We start from the raw sequence: 26,135 nt of genomic DNA on the forward strand, positions 1-26,135 counted from the left end.
ATAGATCTACAAAAAAGTGAAATTTGATTTCAGAAAAACTGTTTGTACTTTTTTGGCACAAATATATGTGCAAGTTTTAAGAAAGAAATATGTTTCTACTATTGGTACTATCTGCAAAATGCAGTGTACTTACCAAAGGAATCTAATGCAAGATTTTTAATGTATATCAAGTTTTCATATTAAGTGATTTAGTTTCAGAAGAAACAATTAAATCTTTAATTTTATTTAGCATTGTCTGATTCTTTATATTATCATATGTTCACTATTATATAAAGCTAATAAAAGTAAACTTACAAATTGCACATAATGCGGACATGATTTGAAGTTTCTGTGTTTTTTGTCAGTTGTGTTGTAAATATGAAGTATTGCAATTACAGATACATGCAGCATTGTTTTAACAGAGGAAAAAAGAGATAAACACATATATAGATGACTATGAAATAAAATCTATTATCTTAAACCACATTTTACAACCATAAAAAAACATCTTTAACACACATTAACCACACTCAATTTCATGATTTTTCATTTTGAAGGTGAATATTCATCATAATTATAACATACACCTGTTTGTGTTTTCTACCATACTCATATTTAATTCTATGTTTTAATTACCCTGCCCAAACTTGGCCATCAAATGAAATTTTATATTGAAAAGGAATATTGTAACACTTGAAATGTTAGGTCAGGATACAACATTATTTTTCTCAATTCCTATTGAAAGGCAATAAATTTATCATACATGTAGGTACAAAGAATCAAATGTTAAGTAAAATAATAACCATAAAAAAGAGAAATATTGGAGAAGATGCTAAGTCAAATGTTTTATATATTTTAAATGAATTGATATTATGTTTCTTTAACAGCAGTATATTGTTTTTTATCCATTAGATAAAAATAATATCAAAAACTTGGATTTCAAACAAACAAAAAAAAAACCATAATAACTTTTCCTGTAAATATTTTTCTACTGTGTTAAAATGTGATCAGAATATTCCCAAATGCCAACAGAATTTGATTTCCTAGGTTGCCTCCCCTTCCCACTAGGAGGGATTTCCTTGTTTTAACAACATCACACCCCCTTGTGATCCACCACCTGACGAGGAGGGCAAGCTTTCTGCTGGGGGAATGCTGAGGTCCAATCTTTATACCATTAGCCTAAAATAATCAGAAAATGCTCATTAAATTTGCCCACTCTCTCAATAATTCATAATCTACACACTACTGATATACGAGTAAATGGGTGTGAGAGGATAGCAATCTCATTTTTTACATTTTTAGAGATACAAAAAAAATTTAAAAAATAAATTTTTAAAAAATCACTAAAATTAAAAAGACTTAAAACTGTCAAAAGTTTTATGTGTAAGTTGTGAACACTTTGTAAATTTCAGTGCATATATTTTAAATCCATAAAATAGCTGCACAGCTTCTGGTGCACATATGAATCTGAACACAGACAAAATTATTTAATTTTTTAAGGCAATCACTACATTATTCATGAAAAAAGAAAATTGACTACATTGTATTTAAATTTTGTGTTTCATCTTGATAATTTCTCATGCATTCATATATGTGTTTGAGGCTATAACAGTTCTTTATGTTAATGATACTCAGGATTGCGTATAAAAATAATAAACACATATATAGATGACTATGATGTTAATCTATGTCAAAGTACCACATTTTACAACCATAAATAAAAATCTTTAACACACATTAACCAAACCAATTGTACCTTTTTTACAGGTGAAATTAAAATTACAATGTGAAATATCTTTTAATTCTAGATACTTGTCTGAAATTTTATATTGAAAAGGAATATTGTAACACTTTAAATGTTGTCATGATGAATATATTTTTTCAATACCTTGGAAATGAAATAAATTTTTTTACTTTTGTCAAAAATTGTTAAGTAAAAACATAACCATAAAAAAGAGAAATATTGAGAAGATGCTAAGTCAAATGTTATATACATGTATATTTTAAATAAATGATAAGTTTCTTTAACAGCAGTATATTTTTTTTTTATCCAAAGATAAAATATAATATCAAAAACTTGAAATTTTACAAACAAAAAATAACATAATAACTTTTCCTGTAAATTTTTTCTACTGTGTTAAAATGTGATCAGAATATTCCCAAATGCCAACAGAAAATCCCTTTTTGTGCCTAATTACTAGGAGGGATTTCCTTAAGATATCCACCACCTTAAAAAATATGAATGCTGTCCACTTTATACCATTAGCCTAAAATAATGAGAAAATGTGATAATGATATCTCTCTCTAATTCATTTAAACTACACACTACTGATATACATGCATTGTAAAGCAGTGTGAAAGAATTAACAATCTCATGGTATATATCCTAAAGATAAAAAAAATTTTAAATGAAATTCACTACATCGCTATGAAAGACTTAATGTCAAAAGTTTTATGTGTAAATTGTGAACCCTCTGTAAAATTCAGTGCAAATTTTTTAGAACCAAAAAATTGCTGCACAGCTTTTGGTGCATATATGAATCTGAACACACACAAAATTAACACACAATTTTTTAGGCAATCACTACATTATTCATGAAAATCGAAAATCGACTATTTAAATTTTATGTTTCATCTTCAGATAATTTCTCATGCATTCATTTATGTGTTTGAGGCTACATGTATAACAGTTCTTTATGTTAGCACAGATAATGATACTCAGGATTGCCTCAAGAATAACCTAGAGAGTCAGCTGTCTAACCTGATGTTAGTCTGTCAACGTAACATGTATGTAGAAATACAGAATGCACAGAATAGCAAACCTTTTGTAATTTTTTTAGCATAGACTTTAAAATTTACATGGAAATATCTTTTCAAGTTCTGGAAATCTGTCATTCATATTCAAGTACTTATCATATTGATACAGCTTACTCCACTTATATTGAACTTGGTTATTTGAAATTCCGCTTTATTTTGAAATAAAAATAAGTCCACAGTTTTTTGACTCTCATATTCTTTGCATTAAAATTAACGGTTATACTGATATCGGTTTATATATTGAAATATCGCTTATATTGAAGCCACTGCTTGGTCCCAAGAGGTGATAATGAGTTGTTTTCATAATGGTTATATTAGTACTCCCTGGCAGCTGTCTTACGGTTTGTGACAGTAATTATGCCTGTCTGACCGACTGATAAACAAAGGTGTGAATAATAAGTCTTCACTTTATGTGTTTTTATGCTGCATGCTCTTACGAAATAAAATTATTCACTGTTAAATTCTTTGTTTCCACGTATATAAACGGAAGCATTGAGGCAAACGCAATATAGTAACCCCCACAGATCTAGAAAAAATCCTTAACTTTGAATTTCAATTCAGTCTGTTAATGGCTATTGATAAGACTAAATTTGAAATATCCAAGGGATTAACCTGAGTTCATTATGATGAAATATGCAGCGCCGGTTCAACAGTACTCATATGACTTTTCTCCAAAACGTAAATAAATGTGATTGGGGAATAATTTATTGGAAATTGTCTTTTTAATTCAACAGAAAGAAACAATTTTATTCAAACTTTCAAGGACTAATATTCCATGTAATCTGTTCACTGTTATAGGTAAACAGAATTAATTGTTCGGGTTTGTTGTTCATTTTAGATTGGGATTGAACTTTTAATAAAAAGTGGCGGCTTCACGATTTCGCTTATATTGGATTACGGATATATTGAAATAATTTGCATGGTCCCCTGCATTTCAATATATCCAGAGTAGGCTGTAAAAATTTTGACTTTGAATAAGTTTCATTTTTATTGCAAAGTTTTTTGACTTTTGTCAAAATTGTTTTAAATCTGTTGCTCATTTCAGAGTTTGACCTGTCTCTTACCAAAAGTTAAAATAAACAAGAGGCCCACGGGCCTTATAGGTCACCTGAGTATCATGTAACAACTTTCCAGCGATCGTATTTTGTTCGTGTTTTAATCCAAAAGCCATGAAAATCACAAATTTTGAAAGAGGCACCATTGCTTATCAAAGGGCAGATTTCAAAGCATTAATTTATTTTTAGTCAAAGTACCCCCATGGTACCCCTGACCCAGTGGCCCCTTAATTTATCTATTTTGAAAGAGGACCCTCTCTTCATTATAAGGCCAGCATTTTTTTTTTATGTTTAGGTTTAGTTATGAACATGAGAATAAAAAAGTCCCGAAGGAAAAGGAAATAAAAAAAAAAAAATTTTTGATAAATCAATTGTACATTCTTTTTTTATGCTATCCTAATAGGCTCCTTACCACTGAACACATAATGCTTACAAATAGTAAAGTAGAACATTTTTAAAAATTGCTTATTTCATCATCTGCCAGTTTAGGCCAGTTATATATTGTGATGTTGGCCAAAATATATTTTAAAAAATCAATTCTTTAAAAGTCTTTCAATATATCTTCATTTTTTTAATATGTGTTAGGTGAAGGTGTAGACATTGTTCTAAAATTTACTTGATGCCTAAAATTATAATTCCTATCATAAAACAGACAGGGAGTATTGGGGAGTACGGTGAACATTTTTTCAATTAAGTGTAAAATAATTTCTCTGGCTGATACAAATGATACTACATGCCTGTATATATTTGTATATTCTTGCCTTTTAATAGTTGAATTTTTTTTTTATTTCTTCAGGTTATTGTTCATTTCTTCTGACCTCAAATGGACTTAACTTCTCCCATAGTTTTATTCATTACATCTGATGCATAAGCAACCCTTATCTGAAGAATGATGCTTAGACTGTAAGCTATAACAGAGACCTAAACAATGTCGCTGGCAATATGCAATAGCTACCACGGGCAGTTTAAAACCTGGGGGAGGAAAATAATTTACAGACAGAAACTTTTGAAACGAATACATAATTACCGTATAAGTAGAATTTTTAGCGAGGATTTAATTTTGGCATTATTAGCGAGGGTGCTGAGATCGCTAAAATTAAATATCGCTAAAAATAAATTGCATTGTATTTGTAATAGCTTCTTTAATGTGGCATTTTAAAATCGCTAAAATAACATCTCGCTAAAAATAAATTACCAGTTTTTAAGGTCAAATCGCTAAATTTGCATCTCGCAAAAATTTCCACTTATACGGTATCTCACCAGCATGTCATTGTGCAACAAAGTCGTCAGCATTTTATTTGTCCTTTGAACGGGTGAAACGTTTTGAATGGCACTCGTATCGATGAATTTTACACTAAACCAAGCTAGCTTTATTTACCCGCCGCTTCATCTTAAAACCGGAAGTGCGAGTTCGTAAATTTGAAATCTCGATCCCGACTCATATTTGACATCGGAAAGAAAAAAATTGTTTTATTTTTTTCTGAAAATTCAAAACCTTGAGCGGAGGCTTTGTACAACTGAAAATAAAATAAATCCTGGCCTTAAATATGTAATTAGATCATTAGCATATTAACCAGGAGCAAAGGATAAGATGTTCAAAGAATTCATGCAATTCACTATATAATCATTAGAGCCCCACCCTAAAACAAGAACCCCTGACCCTGGGGCCATAAAATTCACAATTTTGGTAGAGGCACTCTTGCTCATCATAACTATGTACTTAGATAGTTTATTTAATACCCAGGAGCAGAGAAGAAGATTTTCAAAGAAATAATGTATTTTCACTATATAATTAATAGAGCCCCGCCCTAACACCAGAACCCCTGACCCTGGGGCCATAAAATTCACAATTTAGGTAGAGGCACTCTTGCTCATCATAACTATGTACTTTGTTGGTTTATTTAATACCCAGGAGCAGAGAAGAAGATTTTCAAAGAAATAATGCATTTTCACTACCTACTTATTTAGCCCCGCCCTAGCACTAGAACCCCTGACCCCAGTGCCATGAATTTCACAATTTTGGTAGAGGACTCATTGCTGATTACAATCATGCAAACAGTTTGATTGCTTGATGTCCAGGAGTAAAGAAGAAGATTTTTAAAGATTGCATTAATTTTAGTGGTTTTGGCCCCACCCCTCAGGCCCCAGGGGGGCAGGGATCATGAAATTCACAATTTTTGTTCCCCTTCACCCATAGATGCTTTGTGCCAAATTTGGTTGAAATTGGTTCAGTGGTTGCAGAGAAGAAGCTGAAAATGTTCAAATGTTAACGCACGACGAACGACGACAGACGAAAACGGATAGCAATAGGTCACCTGAGTTTACTCAGGTGACCTAAAAAATGCACTAAATTAATGAAAGGTTACAATGAAATTGTTTATTATCATAAAGTTTGAAATATTGTATGCAGAAACTGAAATTGTTATTATCAATTCATGATTAGCAAAAATTATACATCAGCTGGATAATTATCAATTTGCACTTAGTTGTTTGTATTCTTTTTCTCTCATTAAGTTGTGACTTGTACTACAAATGTTAATCCAAAATGTACACATACTTATAATCTGTGAATCTATGACAAGTATCATACGAAACATTTATGTCTGTGTCATACATAAACCAAAATTATACTCTTAATAAAAAGATCTCCCTAAAACGAAATTTTCATACAAACCTCATTATTTATATCAAACACACCATCTTGAATCTTTTGATAAATTTCTTTGGCTGTATTTATAAAAGCCTGCAATAAATAATAAAATAAACAAAGTCAGAAATGAGCAGCATATACTTCACAGTAAAACAAGAGATGTTTGTAGAATACTTATGCCCCCCTCCCCCTAAATTGGAATTTTTCCAAGTCCAAAAGGGCATAACTCTGTCAAAAATGGCGCAATTGTACCCAAAACAGAACTTGCCCGAGATAGTCATCTGATAAATCTGTATACCAAATTTCATTTCAGTATGTGCAACCTCTGCAAAGAAAATGAAAGGAAACTGCAAATAATTGGAATTTTTTTCTAAGTCCAAGGGGCATAACTCTGTCAAAAATGGTGCGATCATATCCAAAACAGAATCTGATCTAAATATTAATGTGATTTATCTGTATATCAAATTTCATTTCAGTATGTGCAACTGTTGCAAAGAAAATGAGCGGAAACTGCAAATAATTGAAAATTTTCTAAGTCCAAGGGGCATAACTCTGTCAAAAATGGTGCGTTCGTAACCAAAACAGATGTTGGCCTAGATATTAATGTGATATATCTGTATACCAAATTTCATTTCAGTATGTACAACGGTTGCGAAGAAAATGAGCGGAAACTGCAAATAATTGAAATTTTTCTAAGTCCAAGGGGCATAACTCTGTCAAAAATGGTGATATCGGACCCAAAACAGAATTTGGCCTAGATATTAATGTGATATATCTGTATACAACATTTCATTTCAGTATGTACAACGGTTGCGAAGAAAATGAACGGAAACTAAGTGGACCAAACCGACCAACAGACAGCAGCAAAGCAATATGCCCGCCCTTCTTCGAAGGGGGGCAAATAAAAGAAAGCCCCCTTAAAATTGATGGAATTGGTTGATAGATACAAGCTTATTTATTAATTATCCTGGAGAGAAATATCCTACCGACCTCTTCTACATTTGCTGCTGTTTTAGCAGAAGTCTCCATGAAGATAAGGCCATGTTCTCTGGCAAACGCCTCACCTTCTTCTTTCTTCACATCTCTTCTGGCCTCCAAGTCACTGATTCATACAGAAAAGAAATTGTAATTTATGACTAGGCAAATATACTTATAAAATAATGATCAGGAATATTTTCATTCTCTATAAGCTTTTTCCTTAATCTGTTTACATGACTCTGTCATGTTAACTTCCTTGAAAACTTTTTAAAACATTGTAATTTGATTTATGGTACTCAATTTTCAACTCAACATTTGTTTGTCTAATTTTTTTTTTACAATAATTGACTTCCTTATTTAGAAAACTATAAAATATCATCCAACTACTTATTTCCTAACTTTTCCACCAAACACTGACCTTTTGTTACCAATTAACATGATGACCATATTGGAGTTGGAATGTTGACGGGCATCCTCGAGCCAGGTTGTCAGGTGGTTGAATGTATCACGCCTAGCAAACAATACAATTGTTACAATATGGTTTTTTTTTATCTAAACCATTGCTTTTACTTCATATTCCAATAATGAAAATAATACATATATATCAATAACTTTTTCTGTGTCAATTGAATAAAAATTCCTTATGTTAAGAAAAAAAGCCCATGGCCACCATTTTTATCTTAAATATCTTAAGTTTGTCATATCTTCCAGAAAAAATAGAAACATTTTAACATGTATTAAAATGATTAAGTGAACACATGTAGTACAGCTAAACAAAACCTTTTACATGTATTTGGACTTGAATTGTAAGTTTTAATTTTTTTTTTTCTGTATATTGAGACTTGATGTGTGGTTTTTATCGTTTTGTTCTTTTAGAATGCTCTAAACACCTCTGTGTAAAACTTTACTACACTAGTGTGACTCAATTCTAAACCACAGGGGACCATTCTACATTTGAATCAACACTACATAGGAATGTTCACCTATATGTGATTAATTGAATGTTTGCTGTTTTTCATCACATTTTATATCTTAGAAATAAATTTTACTTAACTGTTACAACATAGTTACAAAACTACTTTAAACTTTAATGATGATTATATTGGAGTACAAATAAGATTTCAAATGATCTAAAGTATTTATGTTCTGGTTTTATGAGGCAATAAATTCTAATGTAACATGTTTTGAATTCCACGTCATACCTCTTTTGTTGCCCATGCCTAGCACTGTGAGGCCATTATTTGAGCAAATTTAAACCTACAGTATTAAGGCATGTTCACCTATGCATTTGATAAAATGAAGAGCTGATACATGTACTCATGAGAGGATTTTTTTTATTATCAACAAATATCTCTATAACCATGGAAAAATAAAACCCCCCCCCCCTCCCTCTTCCCAAAATGGGCTCATCCTCATATGAATGGGGGTATAAATTTAAATCCCTTCAACTGAAAATGAATATTGTCCAGTAATTTTAGTAAAAAGGTTGGAAATTTTTTTAAGTTTCACTTTCTTCAGTCAGATATATCCAATTTTAGGCTTTTTATATTTAACTCTGGCACTTAATCATTTGTTAATGTTTATTATGCTTTTTTTTCTTTTTTACTTAACTTTATAGCAGTATTTTAAATGTTCTTCTTGACAGCGTTTTTAGTTCTACGTTACCTTGTGATGTCGTACACTAACAATGCCCCTGCTGCACCTCTGTAGTACGACCTTGTGATGGAGCGGAATGATTCCTGTCCTGCCTGTAATGTAAAATTAACACTGATATAAAATCTTCAAGACTAGTAATTTAAACATTCTGTTGTACACCTCAGATTGCCTTCCAACTGGGAAGGGGGGAAGAAAAACTATACACAAGCACACAGAGAAACATTTCTCCAAAATGGTTATACAGACCACTCTCATAATTGTGATCAAAGACATCAAATCTTTTTCTTTTTAGTACATATCTCATGATTTATGACTATTAAGTGTTTGTTTTTGTCTAACTGACCAAATAAATAAGTCTCATTGTGGGTGTGACAAGTTGACATCATGGGATACTTACACCTCCTAAGCACCTGTTTTTCCCTCTGAAATTTCCAGGGGGGGGGGTCTTGGATTTTGGTTACCCTGTGTGAACACAGATCTGTTTTCCTTGTACTTTTTTGGAGATTGATCATTTTTTTATCTTCACTCATTTCATTTGCCAAAGTTATTCATTTATACTGGTATAAACTAAATTCGGTAGCCATTACTGTTAATTCACATTTGACAGACATCGTCTTTTCTGTCTCACTAAGTCTTAGTCATGTCAGTGTGTAAAGGTTCAAAGTCAATTATTAGCAGTTTTTAGCCAAAAATATAAGCTGTCATATTCTCACACTACCTCATGATTGTCTTATCAATACAGTCAAGTATAATTGGAGGATTAGTTTGAGTGGTTCAACAACCCCTACCTTCTGCATCTATTTCATTTTAGCACAATTAAGTATATATTCATATATGGCTATCATGTGACGAGTGTTGTGTCAGATGGTCAAGATAAAATACAAAGTCTTCTCAAACCAAATTAACAAATTGTAATTACATGTACATGTGCATTTAATTTTCTAGCCTTCTTGGTCTTCAAAACTCTTATATAAATTATGAATGCTAATTTCCCTGTTATCTTTGATTTTTTGGAATGATAGTAATTTTTATAAAAAATATGCTAATACTTATAATAACAATGTGTTCAATACAAAAGACATGCATTATTTAGAAATCCTATGTAAATAATCACCCAACCCTGAGATTCATGATTTGATGAAAGGCCCATGGGTAGGTTTGAAATAGCTAGGAATAAAACAATGACTGGCTGCTGATAATGCACATGCATACTAACCAGTTTTGCTTCAGTTGTAAACAGTTTATATTAGGAGCTATGAAATGCTAGTTATTTTGATGAAATCAAGACACAGAAAAGAAAAGCAGCAGCCAAATGCAAATAATATATGATAACATTAAATTCATGGTTTGCTTTAATACTAATATTACTCTTATCATTTTGACAACAAACAAGAGAAGGCTTGAACTTCTATCTTGTTATCAACATGCCAAAAACATCTGTCTTTGAAAATCAATTTTGGTCAATCACACAGTAGTAATCCACAATCTTTTGTAAATAATCAATACAGTGTGAACATGATGAATGGCCACAGGCTAACATCTGGACCTTATCATTTCAACATGACCAAAACAATGAATAACAGAGAAATTACAAGCTATATATACAATGTACATGTAGTGATGTACTTCAATTCCAAATAGTCAGACTATGTAAACTCACTGTATCCCAGATCTGTAGTTTAATTTGTTTTCCATCTATAGTTATCATTCGAGCTCCAAATTCCACACCTGTAATTCAATACATATATACACTTTTACTATATAATATCAACTGCAAAAAACTCTATACAGTAATTAAACGAAACAATACTTTGATACTGACATATTTACAATCAGTCTTTTATGCTAGCTGTAGCACTACTCTATTGCAGGGCAAATTAATAATGTTTGGCGAAATAATGAAATGACAGAGTGTATACTGAACATTTGTTTTTATACCTTATATCTGAATACTTCACCAAAATGTATCAATTTGGACTGCCAAAGACCGAAAGAGTAGTTCCTCAGTTATCATGAAATGATCTATCCTTCAAATTTTTTTACCACCCTTATTCATCTGCAACCTTATAGCATCCAAAGGGGTTGACTATGTAAAAGCTTTCTTTAAATCAGTGAAATAAACACAAATAAATTACCTATTGTTAAGTCATGGACGGGTTGAAATCTTTTGTCTGTGAACTGAAGCAGAAGACATGACTTCCCAACTCCTGAAATAATATATGACATTGTAAACATTATCCCTGTAATTTAATTACTGGGTACATTAAAATTTGATCTTATTCTTAGAATAGCATACTAAAATTTTACAGGGTGTTTGAAACTCATCATAAAATAAGCCAGACATACAGGGCTGTCTGCTAGTCAGTGGTCAGCACCGCCAAAAATCAAGTAGCAGCCCGAGAAAATATTTGTCTATCATATCTTAATAATTCATTTTAGCAACAATGAATTTTAGGACCCTGAATAGAGTTTCTTAAGATCCTTGTGTAGCGGTCTATGTGAGTGGATCAAAGGATCTGATTTTCATCAGATTGCGGTGCATGCAAATCTGTCCACCCGCGACAAAATTCGCATGTCTCAGGTGGTCAGGCACATAGTTATTTCAAACACTGTTTTATGGTATGTTAGGGGCAAAGCAGTGATTATTGCAAATGTCAAGCTTCCCATCAAGGCAAGTACTACGTGACACTGATGAAGTGGAAAATGCACTAAATATATTCACTGACAAACTGTCAATATGTATTTACCCCCAATCAAAAGACAATAGTATAATTCTAATGAACTTTTAATTCATTTTTTTAACATAATTTTTCCTTGGGTTGTTTAAGAGACAGCCATTTTGAAGCCAAAATCAATAATCTTGCAATCAATGACAATGGCATCATAATGGAACTTCTGTGTCGAACGTTAAATTCCCCTTCTCTGCTATATTACATGCCAAATCACGAATATCTTAATGAAAATATATTACCTGTATCTCCTATTATAATGTACTTGAAAAGATATGCATATGACATTTTCTGCTTCTTTATTATTGGCGTAGATCCTCGATTTGTTGATGAAAAAAAGTTTGACGTCACGAGAACACCGGAAGTTCTAATACGTGGAAGACATTCTAAACTCTAAATAAGTTCCGAGACCAAATCCGTTTTATTATTTATCACAAGGATTTTATCAAAAGTTTAAATTGACGGAAAATTAATGAATTTTTTCTTTAAAAGTTCGTATAATTTTATTTTTAAAAAAAGACGTATGTAATTTTTTGCAACAGATGAATGAGTTACCTAAATGAATGATAGATCAGTAAAGCTTTTGACTCTTTTAATACCCTGTTACTTGAAACAAATATTTATCTGTTTATAGAATATTTCAATAATAATCACATTTTTAATTATCGTTATGAAGAATGTCAAGCTTGATCTGGAGAAGAAAAACTGGTCATAGAATCATTGCTGCATTGCGCCCACTTTAGATATATATACACTTCTTGTATAGTAATACATGTAATGGGAAAAAAAGAAACATTTAAAAAGCAAGCAGAAAGAGTACAATTAAAATTTTTAGGAAAAAAATCATTTAAATTCCTCAGCAATAAACAAAGGACGAAGTATTTCTTCTCCTTCTTTTTTTTTTTTAATAATTTTAAATTGATTAAAATATATCTAACACTGTACTAGCCGAATACATTTACCACCTAGTAAAATAAAACGAGCCTCTTACATACATGCAGAGCACGTGCATGAATTTTTCGGATTCCCCATGTAGATGGATGATCTACACATCGGATTCCCGATGAAGATAGACTAATATTGATATCATAAATTTTTTTTAAGCCAATTTCTTGTTTTTGATCGCATCTTTCCAAAAATATATATTTTAAATAGGCATCTTCACCTGAAATGTTTTTACTGTTCCAAATCAAATTTTTTCTTATTAATGCCAATTTACGTATTTTCATTGATTTTATTTTACATCAGTCACTGCAGGTTGAGCTGTGTTAACAAACAATTCAATAAAACATGCCTACTCAAAATTTAAGGAAAACTCACCAATTTATTTAAGGAATCACTGTCTAGGTAGTATTGTATGGCAGGGCATCAAATAGTGGGAAACAAGGGATAATTTGCATTACGGGCGAAGCCCGTTATGCATAAATTATTTCCCACTATCGATGATGTCCATGGCACACTACACTAACTAGACAGTGATTCCTTATATTTTATGAGGTGCCGTTTTGGTATTTACTGGCAAAAAGTGATATCACCTATTTGAATAGGTGATATCACTTATTCGAACAGGTGATATCACCTATTCGAATAGGTGATATCACCTATTCATTTCCAACAGGTGATATCACCTATTCGATTAGGCGATATCACCTATTGGAAATGAATAGGTGATATCACCTTTTCGATTAAGCGATATCACCTATTCGTGCTGAATAGGTGATATCACCTATTCGAATAAGTGATATCACCCATTCGAATAAGTGATATCACCTATTCAATTTGAATTGGTGATATCACCAATTCGAATAAGTGATATCACCTATTTGAATTTCTTACAACATTAAATAATGAATGCTCCCTATAATACACAGATTACCACTAGAATCGAGAAAATTCGGACACGACAAAAACTATATAACGCAGAAACTTCGTTTACGGGGGCATAAAATTTAGAAATGGAAAATATAAGGATCTAACTGAATTAGTTCTTAAACTGGATCCGGCCACTGATGAATATATCAAATTAGAAATTTTAATTGCCAAATGATACAAATTGGATTATAACCCATGTTATGACGAATTTTATTAAAAGTTTCGACTGGATGGTGCTTGGCCTTTCATTCTTCTCATGTGTATTCACTGTGAAAAGACCTTTCCTTGGATTTGCTTTTTTTTTTTTACCTTTTCACCATAACCTAAGAGATCAACCCACTTTAAAAAATTAACCTTGGCAATAACTTTTGACAGTTTGACTAGAGATTTCATATTTCACAGGTAGAGGTATATTTCTTTTGACAAGTCCTTCCTTTGGATACCAATGATTTTGACCTTGGAGTTTGGTCGACTTTTGAAATACTTTAACCTTGGCCATAACAGTTGGTGGTAAGGTTTTATATTTTACAAATGCTTTTCTTATGACAAGAATTTTCCCTTGGTGTCATTAATTTGACCCTTTGACTTGACCTACGATATACCAGTCCTTTCTTTTGGTAGCATAATTTTGATCTCTTAAACTTAAACTTTGGAGTTTGAATTGCATTCGAGAAACTCTTTGACGTAAATTCCCATACAGGGGCACCAGTGTTTCACAAACACCACGTTCCTTTTTCGCGTTATTATTTTGGTGTTTTTTTTTTTGTGATAATTCTTGGACAATTCAGTGTGAAAATAATTTCCTAACAATTTGTATTAAAAAAAAACTTCATTGCACTCTTTTATTTGCTAACACATATCATATGTGACGCGCCAAGCAAAAACCTCCCTTAAGTGAAAATTTTGACAATTTCAGATTTTTATTGATTATTATAGAACTTTTCCTTCTGATTCTAATGATATACAGCGTTACATAATATTATGAAGAATTGACTTTATATACGATATTGCAATATTCTTGTTTTATCATTTATTTGTCAACAGCTTACCTCAATTGTAATTTTTGTATTTTTACCACCTTTAAATGAAAAAAAAAAATACAATAATACATATAATGTTCATATGCAGGTAATAAGGGTATAGTGTTAAAATATAAGAAAAATCGAAGTCAAGGTTTGTCATAAAGTTTAGTTGTTAATTCATATCATATTACATTCAGTCATAAAGGTAGTATATGTAAAAATTCACATTTTACAGATAATCATTAAATATTCTTTTAACACAAGTTTTAATGTTTTGAAAATTCTACTTTCAGGACGTCGAGGCAAAAAAGCGCTTGAAAACACATTTCTGTATGCTGCCAAAAATTGTTGTCGATTTTCTACTTTGGAGTGGAATAAGGGCCATTAATTCACGTAAAACAAATCTGGCCTCTCTGTGGCTGATAACAGAAGTCTCTAGGTACCGACAGCCAAAAATTCTTGCAACATGGAAAGCTTCTGTAAAAAAAAAATTTAAAAAAAAGGAAATCAAGCATAAAAAATCCTCTATTTTCAACATCTTCATACACCAACAATATCTTATATTATTCTTGAAAATTATTATGCTCACATTGATCAGATCAAATGATTTTCATTCAGCCATAATTTATTGAGATTTTGAAATCAAGATGAATACCTGTACGAGTGACTCTTCGATTCTGGATGGCATCCGATTTGTTTCCCACGAGAAAAATTGAAACGTTTTCATTGCAACAACGTTTCAAATCCTGTACCTTCCTTTTGGCATAGAGAAATGAAGTCCTGTCGAGAAGTGAAAACATTACCACACACACATCCGGATCTTGAATTGCTGAAACTTTGTCATTAGGATCTTTAGGTGACTGAAATGAAAGCAAGTAAGAAATTCTGAAACCTATTTGCAATTCAAAATGAATTTTCAATTACATGTACACGAATTATAAGAATTAGTATACCATATGTATACTTGAGAATTACCGAGAACCGTATTATACCATATTGAGTATAATGTAATGCTCTTACCTTGTTTAAGTGTTGATCCATGTTTTTTAATTGAAGAACATCATTCTTTAAACTGACATTGAAATAACCTAGAAGAAAAAAATCAACAAATATGGTTAACTATAAGTCTGCTCAGGAATAATTGTCTAATGTTTCCTTCAAGGAACATGCATTTTTAAAACTACTTCTTTAATTCTTTGTTTAATAAGTACTATTATCTTTAAGAATGAATTTGTACCTAGGTCATCCAATAAAACATCAGAACTCTTTGACAGTATATGCGATATCAAGGTTTCTTTCCCGACTTTATGTTGACCATAGATGTCGACTCTTCCAAACAGACCTGCTGTGCTGCTTGAGGAAACGTCTTCCGATGAAGCAACTGATACATTTCCGTCTTCTTGTCGGAACATACTATGTTGGTCTTCCATTTTATGTCTCCTTTGCAATTTTTTCACCAAAGAAAACTTTGAAGTCCATCTGTTTTCAAATTTTCTAACAGATTTTGATTTTCCAGTAGTTCCTCTCCTCATTAAAAAATTACTCAAAGAGGGTTCGCTTATGAACTTAGTGTTTCTATACATTGTAAAAAAAACCTCGTGGATGTTGAATGGTTAAGAAATCATCACCCTTTATAGTATTTTGAAATGTCATCTTAATCACGTTCTTCATTAGCACATTCAATCTAGTCTTAGCTTGACAACTCCCGCTGTAACCTGATTTTTTAAATGGCTGACGTAATCGTTACAAAAAATCTTTCTGAGGAATATTCTTTTATGAACAGGAAGAATAAATATTATTAAATACTATAAATATGTGGAATTGTGCTTACACATACAAGTTAAAGAAATATAAAATAAGGTGTTAGAAAATTAAGTTTAATGACCAAAACAAAAAATAGTTGCACATATTGTAAGGAATTTCTTTATAGTTTGTCGGATAGGTATTAAATTTGAGAAAAATTGCACTTCTTTTCATTAAAATTCAAACTCTTAATGAAATACAGTGTATCATTATTTTTGTATCAAATCCAGATGGAGAGTTTGGATGAAGTTCAAATTAATATTGGGTTCATTATCTTTGTATGCTTTGATTTGCCCAGAAATCTAGGTTTAAAAATACTACATGTAGTGGTGTTGCCACCATGACCTTGAAGGGTAAGCTAGCTTAGTCCCCACTTTGGGGAAAATGGCATAACAAACAATTCAAGTTCGGCAACAAAAAAAGGTATTCCAAATCTCGTACTTAAATGTAACCGAGTTATCCATTCGGGAGAATTAGATTGACTTATGTTGAACACAGTGCAGCTGTACAACCGAAAGAACCCAAGAATCAAAGACAAAGTAATAAGAAATGTGGATCAATGTGCCCCAAACACAAAGGTTTTCCCCTGAGATATGGTATAGGTAAAGTTAATATTATATATGTTCAAGTATTTTAAAATAGTTTTAAGGAATTCAATACTTTCCAAAGTGATTATGCAAGCGAAGGGGACCTACGAAAACGACGTTCAACTATAATATGTGGAATTTACATTAACAACGACATTCATCATGTAATTCGTTTTTACTTTCCAAATAGGAAATCCTTAATGGTTTCATCTTTATCCAAATCTCTTCATTTGTACCATGTCAAAATTTCTGCAAAAATATGACTTATAATCCTCTTCGTTCCTTGAACACAAAAGGCCTCCTCGAAGGATCTTTATTTCTGCCTGTCAGCTGTCATTTGCTGCACCATGCCCAAAGTCGATCCCCGATCTTTATCTCTTTTCCCACTGACTGCCACCATGTTTCCTTTGGTGCCCTCTGATTTTTTACCTGGCAGAGTTCACATTAAGGCTATCTCGGTAAATATGATGTCTCCATTTTACTTTTCTTTTATCAAGTCAGATTGCTTTGTGTTCTTTCATACACCCCCTCTTTGCTGATCTTTTTTAGTCATGATGTGTAGGATATTCTATGGTTTGTTTTGGAAATCCTTATTATACCCCCGCTTGAAAAGCGGGAGGGTATATAGTAATCGGGATGTCCGTCCGTCTGTTATGCTTTGGGGTACCTATCGCTTATCCGCAACTCCTCTTATACCACTGAATGAAATTTAATGATAATTTCACAGATTTTTTATTACATAATGCCATTGTGCACCTCCCAATTTACTTTTAACCTAACACTTAATTCGTCCTCCAAGAGCAAAACACTGACTTTGTCATTATAATCATATGAGAGGCAGGGGTATCATTTAGTGAGCTCGTTGCTCACAGTACCTCTAGTTATACCCCCCGCTTGAAAAGTGGGAGGGTATACTGTAATCGGTATGTCCGTCCATTTGTCTGCACGTCCGTCCGTCTGTCTGTTACGCTTTGGGGTACCCATCTCTTATCCGCAACTCCTCTTATACCACTGAGTGAAATTTAATGAAACTTTCACAGAATCTTTATTACAATTCCCAGATAGCAGGATGTTATTGGACCTTTGTTGGGCCAACAACGCTCCTTATGTTGGGCCACTGTTTGAATTCAACATTGGGCCATCGGTAATTTGCTCATCGGCCCTAAATCAAACCAACTTGTTGGCTTATTGTTGGGCCAATGTAACAGTTAATATTGGGCCACTGTTGGGCCAATGTATTATTTCAATATTGGGCAAACGTCATTTTTGTACAATTGGGCCATTGTAAGCAACTAATGTTGGGCCAACGGTAATTTGCTCATCGGCCCTTAATCAAACCAACTTGTTTTTTTGAGCCAATGTAACAGTTAATATTGGGCCACTGTTGGGCCAATGTATTTTTTCAATGTTGGGTAAACGTCATTTTTGTACAGTTGGGCCATTGTAAGCAATTAATGTTGGGCCAACGGTAATTTGCTCATCGGCCCTTAATCAGACCAACTTGTTGGCTTATTGTTGGGCCAATGTAACAGTTAATATTGGGCCACTGTTGGGCCAATGTATTATTTCAATATTGGGCAAACGTCATTTTTGTACAGTTGGGCCATTGTAAGCAATTAATGTTGGGCCAACGGTAATTTGCTCATCGGCCCTTTATCAGACCACCTTGTTGGCTTATTGTTGGACCAACGAACGGATATTATTGAGCCATTGTTGGGCCACTTATTATTTCAATATTAGGAAAACATCATTTTTGGGCCAACGTTGGTTTGTATCTTATTGGCTCTCCATCATGACAACTCATTTGCTCTTCACTGGTTGGCCATTTGTCCTCAAAATTGACAAACAAATATATACAATAAGGTTATACTAGTTTTGTAGTACAGTTTAATGGTAAAAGCCCTTTAATACTATCTTGTATGCTATATATGCTAGATTAATAGTTTAATACATATTCTCAATATCTCATAGAATTGCCATCAACAAGTATTGCATTGTAAGTAGCTCTACATTAATTAAATAACTGAGGAAAAAGAAATCAAAATATAAAATTAAGTTATAACATACTATAATTTTATTGCTCAGTGCATGAAGAAAACATTAATAAAGAATTAAACATCGATGCTCACTTCAAGCGATACATTGTACATGTAGGGTTACATGACTGTATTACTCCCTCTCTGATGTAAATTATGCCCAAGTTCAGTAAATTACAGGTATCAATAAGCACGTCTAACAAATAAACAAAGCCCTCCTGTTCTTAAAATAATACTAAAATGAATCCCGTCATTTTGTTTACTTACACAAAAATGTTTCTGGCATCTGCATCGTGTTTATAACCGACAAACAGACACAAAAAAGGGTAGAACTACAGGTATGTCACACTATATTACAGTAAAAAAGTTAGGCACTGCCACTTTCCATCTGATCGCTCTCCTACGTCTCCATTTCCTCTTCCCGAGTCTCTTCCTCCCCCTTCTTTTCCTCTCTGTCCGTTTCTTCCTCCCCCATCCCTGTTCATGGCATACCTTAGCCATTCTTTGATTGTGTTCTCCTTGTCTTTTTAGAATCTCCAGTAACACTAAAATTGTAATATTTGGTACTTAATACATTTGTTACTTTTCTCAGTAAAGAGTAAACATACGATTAAATTTACAAGTATATCACTATATGTTTAAGCTGTCAATTAAAAAACAACCGTCTTTTTTGTTTCATGGTGTGATTAAGTGATTAGCTTGCGTGATGAAGGCATTTATGTATAACATTTCTACGCTTGATCATCATCATCACAACGATTTTGATTCAATGTTGCCCCATATAAAATACATGTATAGAAAATTTGTCGTTACAATGAACAAATTTTAAATGAAAGAACCCAATTTATGTTTAGTACTGAATAAATTTTGTTTTATCTTCAGCATGTTCATCATTTTCAAAATGTTTTATTATGTACTCGACGTTAACTGTATATAAGTAAATTAAGTTAGACTTGGGAAATGTATTCTACTATAGACACAAATTTCAATTTAAATAAAGAGCAAATTATTTATTGTTTTAAGTGTATCAAAACACATTTTTATACTTTCATTTATTTTTCTTGTATAGAAACAAAAAAAATTAATCACTGATAATTTATTTTGTTTTGATAAATTATAAGAATTTTAATATTTTAGCTAGCTTGATTTTTCAAAAAGGATTGGTTGTAGATTTATTTCTGATTGTAGAGATGATCAGATTTGTTAATATACAGATTTGTAACAATTAAATGTTTATACACATTGGCCCAATGTTGGTCCAATATATCGGGCTAACATTGGGCAAAGGAGCAAAATGACACTGGGCTAACGTCATTTGCCAACATCGGCCCAATGTTCTTGTTGACATTTCGCCAACAATGTCGCATTCATTGGGCCAATGTTGGCGCAACGTTGGGCCAATATCTGTAGACATAACACTCTACATTGGGCCAACGTTGGCCCATCACATCAGGCCAACATTGGGCCGATGAGCTAACTTAAATTAGGTCAATGCCATTTTCCAACATTGGCCCGATGTAACCGATTACATTGGACCAACGTTGGCCCAATGTTAGCATGCTATCTGTACAGTATTGACCCAACAGCAACTGGCCTCTGCACTTCCCCGTGTCTGATTTACACAGATTTGTACATGATATCGTTTAAAAACTAAACGTTAATTCAGCTGTGCCGAGGCAAACATATTATTAATACTTACAAAGTTAATGCAGATATGCAAGGTATCAGTCTCATTACGCTCGCTCGTGTCAGATTAAAAATGGCGCGGATATTACAAGTAGCCCGGTTGTGGTCTACCCATGATCCTCAGTCAGATTCATGGTATATTGGACCAACGTAGGGCCGATGCCAATCCTCAAACAAATATTTTCTCTCATGATTATAGTTTTATGATATAATGCCAACAGTTAGCTCAACATTAGCGCACTATTATACATAACCAGCTATCAATATTCCAAGTTGGGCCATTGTTGGCCTAATCAAGGTAACCCAACATAGATAATAGAACCATAATGTAAGATTTGGCCAACGGTGTTCCGCTATCTGGGTTATTACAAATAAATAAGCATATACACAATTCAAAAAATAGAATAAAACACTCTTTGGTGCTTGATCACTTAAGTGCAAAGTTAAAATGTTGAAAATATCATATCTAAACAAAAGCAGTCATCCAATGATAAGCATGGACATAGAAAGTCCTTTTAATTATTTCAGAATGTGCCAACCTTGTCCCAACGTAAAGCTCAGCAGCTAATTATAAAATTAACACCATCCATTAGTTGGAAGTATAATAATTGGGCCAACGTTGGCCCAATATACCGTAAATATCCCATCTTTGAAAGACCTAAAACAAAATAACACTTGTGTGTATTACAAACATTGTGCCAACGTTGGGCCAACATACTACTACCAACTTGATAGGACACGTTCTTTAAAGGTGTATTACAAACAATGGGCCAACATACTACTACCAACTTGATAGGACACGTTCTTTAAGGGTGTATTACAAACAATGGGCCAACGTTGGGCCAACTTACTACTACCAACTTGATAGGACACGTTCTTTAAAGGTGTATGACAAACAATGGGCCAACGTTGGGCCAACATACTACTACCAACTTGATAAGGCACTTTCTTTAAGGGTGTATTACAAACAATGGGCCAACGTTGGGCCAACATACTACTACCAACTTGATAGGACACGTTCTTTAAGGGTGTATTACAAACAATGGGCCAACATTGGGCCAACATACTACTACCAACTTGTAAATACACTTTCTTTAAGGGTGTATTATAAACATTGGTCCAACGTTGGGCCAACGCCATGATCCTTCCTTCTTTGGAAGCTAAAGTGAATGGAAGTTGCTTACGTTGGACCAAGGTTGGACCAACATAGGAATTCCGTCATGGTCGAGAAGCTTGACTTGGTAACATTGGTCCAACGTTGGCCCAACGTTGTTCCCCCAACGCCAACCATACAACCTTTAACAAATGTTGGCCCAACATAGTCATGCTATCTGGGATATTGCCATTGTGCACCTCCTATTTTACTTTTTGATCCGACACATATTTTGGGTTTCCCGGCCACAGCAAAACATGGACTTTGCCATTATAACTATATGAGAGGTGGGGGGTATCATTTAGTGAGCTCATCGCTTACAGTGCCTCTAGTTTTAATTTTTTTGATTCTGCACGATATAATTGAAGACTTCCAAATGTTGCGTGGGTGTCCAAAGGTGGCACGGGTGTTTTGCTTTTCTATTCTCAATGTCTCAATTTCCAAATTATTCATGTCATGGTAAAGGTCGATATTCATCAAATAAAATTGTTGTTAACATCATTTTTCTTACTCAGTAGAACATTTCCTAATTTCTCAGATGCATAGATGATTATGACCCCCTGTGTCTGAGTACACCGTGAGAATGCAGATTATAAGCTAATAATAACGTCCATCTGACATACTTAAAATTAGATAAAATTAACCTAATCTGCAAGAGTGTAAATTTTATTAAAGAATAGAAATGTCAATCCGCCTTCTTTATTATTAGTCCTTAACTAGAATTAACCATAACTTCTCGTTGATGACGTAATTTCCATATATGGCAAAAATGTTCAATAATCGCCTTTGTAAAACAATATATGGACATACTCTCTGTTATGAGTAAAGTTAATCCCCGACTCTTTATAGAATTGCATGGGATTAAGGTATCCTATCCATATTAGGACATGATTTTCTAACCTTATATATCCATCCTGTAATGCGCACAAAAAGTGCGCTGTTTCTCGATTTTATTTCTCTATGTTTTTAAGACTGTCATCTCAAATTATTATTAACCGCGTGTTCCTAACATATTCTTTCACTGTTTCCACAACAAAAGTTAATCCCCGACTCTTTATAGAATTGCATGGGATTAAGGTATCCTATCCATATTAGGACATGATTTTCTAACCTAATATATTTGTAATGCGCACAAAAAGTTGCGATTTTATTTCTCTATGTTTTTAAGACTGTCATCTCAAAATATTATTAACCGTGTGTTCCTAACATATTTTTTCACTGTTTCCACAACAAAACATTCCTTATAATTGTTGTTTTAAAATAGCCCTCCTGGCCCTTAAATTGAGATTATTGAAATTTTCGCCTATTTATACTGCCATTTTGGTTTGCAAGATAATTCGGTCCAACGCTCTTTGTACAGATGTCAACATAGGAGTAAGGAATTTTTCTAAATCTAGCTTTTTTGCAATTGAGGTAAGAATTTTTCATGTAGAAACAATCGCACTTTTTTAAGCGCTATAAATACACAGTTCTTTCAATGGGTGGCACAGTAGATCTCCGCTCAGTCAATATATTTTTTCGGAGAGCTACAGTTCTGTAGCCACCTTTCCCCCATTTACCATTAATAAAGTAAATAATTAAATATTTAGTTCTTTATCTTTGTACGTTTTGATTTTTTCAGAAATCTTGGTTCATCAATGTTACGACTGTTTTGCCATACCGAACTTGCACACAAACCAGTAAAACCCTTAGTTAAGGTAGGATTCTTCTCTGGTTTCTGACTAGATGAAACATTCAAAGCATATTTGCTTATATGTCTTACATATTGAAGTGTAAGGAATTTAAAAGAAATTTTTCCTCATCACAATTGTACAACTTTAAATAGAAATGGTAAACTGTGTTTGAAAATGGACTATATTTTTGGCGGAATGGTGGCGTATGAAAATAACTTCTTTTCTGCCTCTCAAAATTGTAATAGAACAATGAATTTAGCTATAATTTTTACACAATCAAAGACTTGGAGATATTTGACTAAACTTTCAAAATATATCAAATAAATATGATTTTTCAAATAAACTAGAACTTTATTAGCTTTTAAGCGCTTCATATCAAAGTGCAAATTTGAGCCAAAAATCCATAAAAAGTATTTTTTTCTCACTAAAATCAAAACTTTTTGTTTTTGTATCATTTTGTACATTTATAAGACCTATATTATATGTGAAAATAAGAAAAAGTTAAATATAGGAAGCATATGAAAATAACTAATATCTAAGAAAAACTGATTAGCCAAAATCCTTATCCAATATAGTAATATGTTTTTATGCAAAAAGAACAATCATTAAACTTGTGAAATAGAAGTAGGTATCACATGATTGGCAACAGTTATTTTTTATTCTTAATGTCAAGGAGAAAGATAATGACCTTGACCTGACCTTTAATATATAAGAATTTTTAATTTTTGAAAGAACATGGTGCTCAAAACACAAAATTTTTCCCTCCGAATCATAAACATGGTAAAGTACTAGATATTTCTGTACCATCTAGTCATATTTTAATCTCTTGGCAGCTGTCTCTGTTCCACTTTCCTCGTTCCTGGTGAAATTCATCTAGAGGCTACCTTTAATAAATAAGAATTTTTAATTTTTGAAAGAACATGGCCGATTCAGTTTTCTTCCATCTAGTCATATATGGCAAGACAGCTCCTCTTTGTTGATCTTTTTCAGCAAGAATTTTCTATGGAGGCCTTGTTTTGTGTGTTGTTGATTTCATGTGATGTTGTTTGTAATCTTTTAGAATTCTGAGTCACAATGGAGGACTCCAGCAACATTTACTCTGAAAATCCTTTTTTGGTTTTCTTTCTGATAATTGAAGACTTCCAGATGTTCCGTGCGTTGGTATGGGCTTTTGTATTTCTTTTTTCAACGTCCCTGGTGGAATCTTTATTAGCCCTGATCATGTTGCCTTGATATCTAAATTTTGCTAAAAAAAAATAATATATGATTATCATATAATTTTACCATATAATATTTTTGTTCATAAAAAAAATGTCTTATTTAAGAGGACCCCCCCCCCCCCCCCCGAATTTTTAAGATGCATAGGGCTGATGATTAGGATTTATATCCTTGAGTAGATTGGGAGTAATTCATTATGTTGGAGAATGGTTGTTCGGTTGTTGACTAGTCATACCACTTGATCTCTCAATTCACATGAGGTGAGATGATTTGTTTGTACTCTGTGAAAAACATGAAACATCAACTGAATGATCTGATTGCCATACAGTAAAAATATCTCTATTATTAAATTTTAATTTTATCAAGCGATGACCTTGAACAGGATTTTTTTTTCTTCTCATGGGTAGATGGCTTTGAACATGCTATGATATAGTGAATGAATGTTGGTAAATTATCTCAAATAAATGTTAGTTTAAAAGAATACAGATTATAGGGTCTTCTGTCATACTTAAAATTTGATCAATATGCCCTCACTTGCAATATGTACATTTTATCAAAGAGTAAAAATGTCAGCCCGCCCTCGTAATTATTAGTCATTCGCTATCATTAATCATTACTTCTCTTAAACTTTAAAATTCGTGTCTTTATATGGCAAATGTTCAATAATGGGCAGAGAGTACATACTGTCTGTCGTGGGTAAAGCTGATCCTCGTCTCTTCTTGAAATTACAAGAGATTAAGAATAGCCACTCGTAACAGCACCATATGCTGCATCTTTGCTAGCTTCTCTCGTCTTCATCAGGATAGGAGCGGATCACAAACTTTCATTAGCAAAGATGCATACTTATGCCGAACCTTATGTGCATTCCAGAAAAATGCATACTACATTAAATTTACATTGAGAGATTTTACCAATATCAAATTCCAGGCTTTTTGACATCATTGACGGCTGCCTTTTCGATAAAAATGGAATTTGTAAATTTATTTACCTTGTCATTGGCCATTTGCAAAATTATTTTGTTATGAAACATTCTGACTGACGTTTTTCATACTAATCATTTGGCTATTATTTACACTGAATTGTCGTTAGATTTTTTCAGTTATTTTCAGATCACGACAAGGAGTACACCGGCGAGCGTGACAATTCGGCTGGGGATGCTCATTCCTCCATGGCACAAGATCCCACCTTTGTTGTTTTAGAGGTCCGTGTTTGCTCTCCTTC

General features: G+C 32.9%; 2 protein-coding genes across 2 annotated transcripts; both read right to left on the minus strand.

Moving 5' to 3' along the window:
- Positions 1-759: 759 nt before the first annotated feature.
- Positions 760-12,243, minus strand: LOC134241834 (ras-related protein Rab-2-like). Its single transcript, XM_062723860.1, is given in 9 exon segments — positions 760-1,106; positions 1,108-1,158; positions 6,526-6,594; positions 7,492-7,603; positions 7,898-7,990; positions 9,145-9,227; positions 10,796-10,863; positions 11,271-11,342; positions 12,107-12,243. Coding segments are annotated over 9 exon segments (657 nt in total). The 5' UTR covers positions 12,153-12,243; the 3' UTR covers positions 760-1,043.
- A 2,661-nt stretch (positions 12,244-14,904) lies between these two features.
- LOC134241840 (GTP-binding protein GEM-like) lies at positions 14,905-19,659 on the minus strand. Its single transcript, XM_062723867.1, has 5 exons — positions 19,589-19,659; positions 15,996-16,237; positions 15,751-15,846; positions 15,414-15,650; positions 14,905-15,235 (listed from the first exon to the last, which is right to left on the minus strand). Exons 1-5 carry the CDS (start codon positions 19,657-19,659, stop codon positions 15,048-15,050), a joined length of 834 nt encoding a protein of 277 aa, XP_062579851.1. The 3' UTR covers positions 14,905-15,047.
- Between the last annotated feature and the right edge of the window lie 6,476 nt (positions 19,660-26,135).

Source organism: Saccostrea cucullata, unplaced genomic scaffold, assembly GCF_032062105.1.
Source record: "Saccostrea cucullata isolate Sc308-1 unplaced genomic scaffold, CSIRO_AGI_Scuc_v1 ctg7, whole genome shotgun sequence".
NCBI classification, from domain to species: domain Eukaryota; kingdom Metazoa; phylum Mollusca; class Bivalvia; order Ostreida; family Ostreidae; genus Saccostrea; species Saccostrea cuccullata.

Bases quoted from the DNA above. Each gene is read 5' to 3' on its own strand.
- LOC134241840 (XM_062723867.1), bottom strand. From the start codon at position 19,659: ATGGGGGAGGAAGAAACGGACAGAGAGGAAAAGAAGGGGGAGGAAGAG. The intron at 15,651-15,750 runs GTATAATACGGT...AATTGCAAATAG, and splicing joins ATTACATTATACTCAATATG to GTTTCAGAATTTCTTACTTG. The intron at 15,236-15,413 runs GTATTCATCTTG...TTTTTTTTACAG, and splicing joins TCGAAGAGTCACTCGTACAG to AAGCTTTCCATGTTGCAAGA.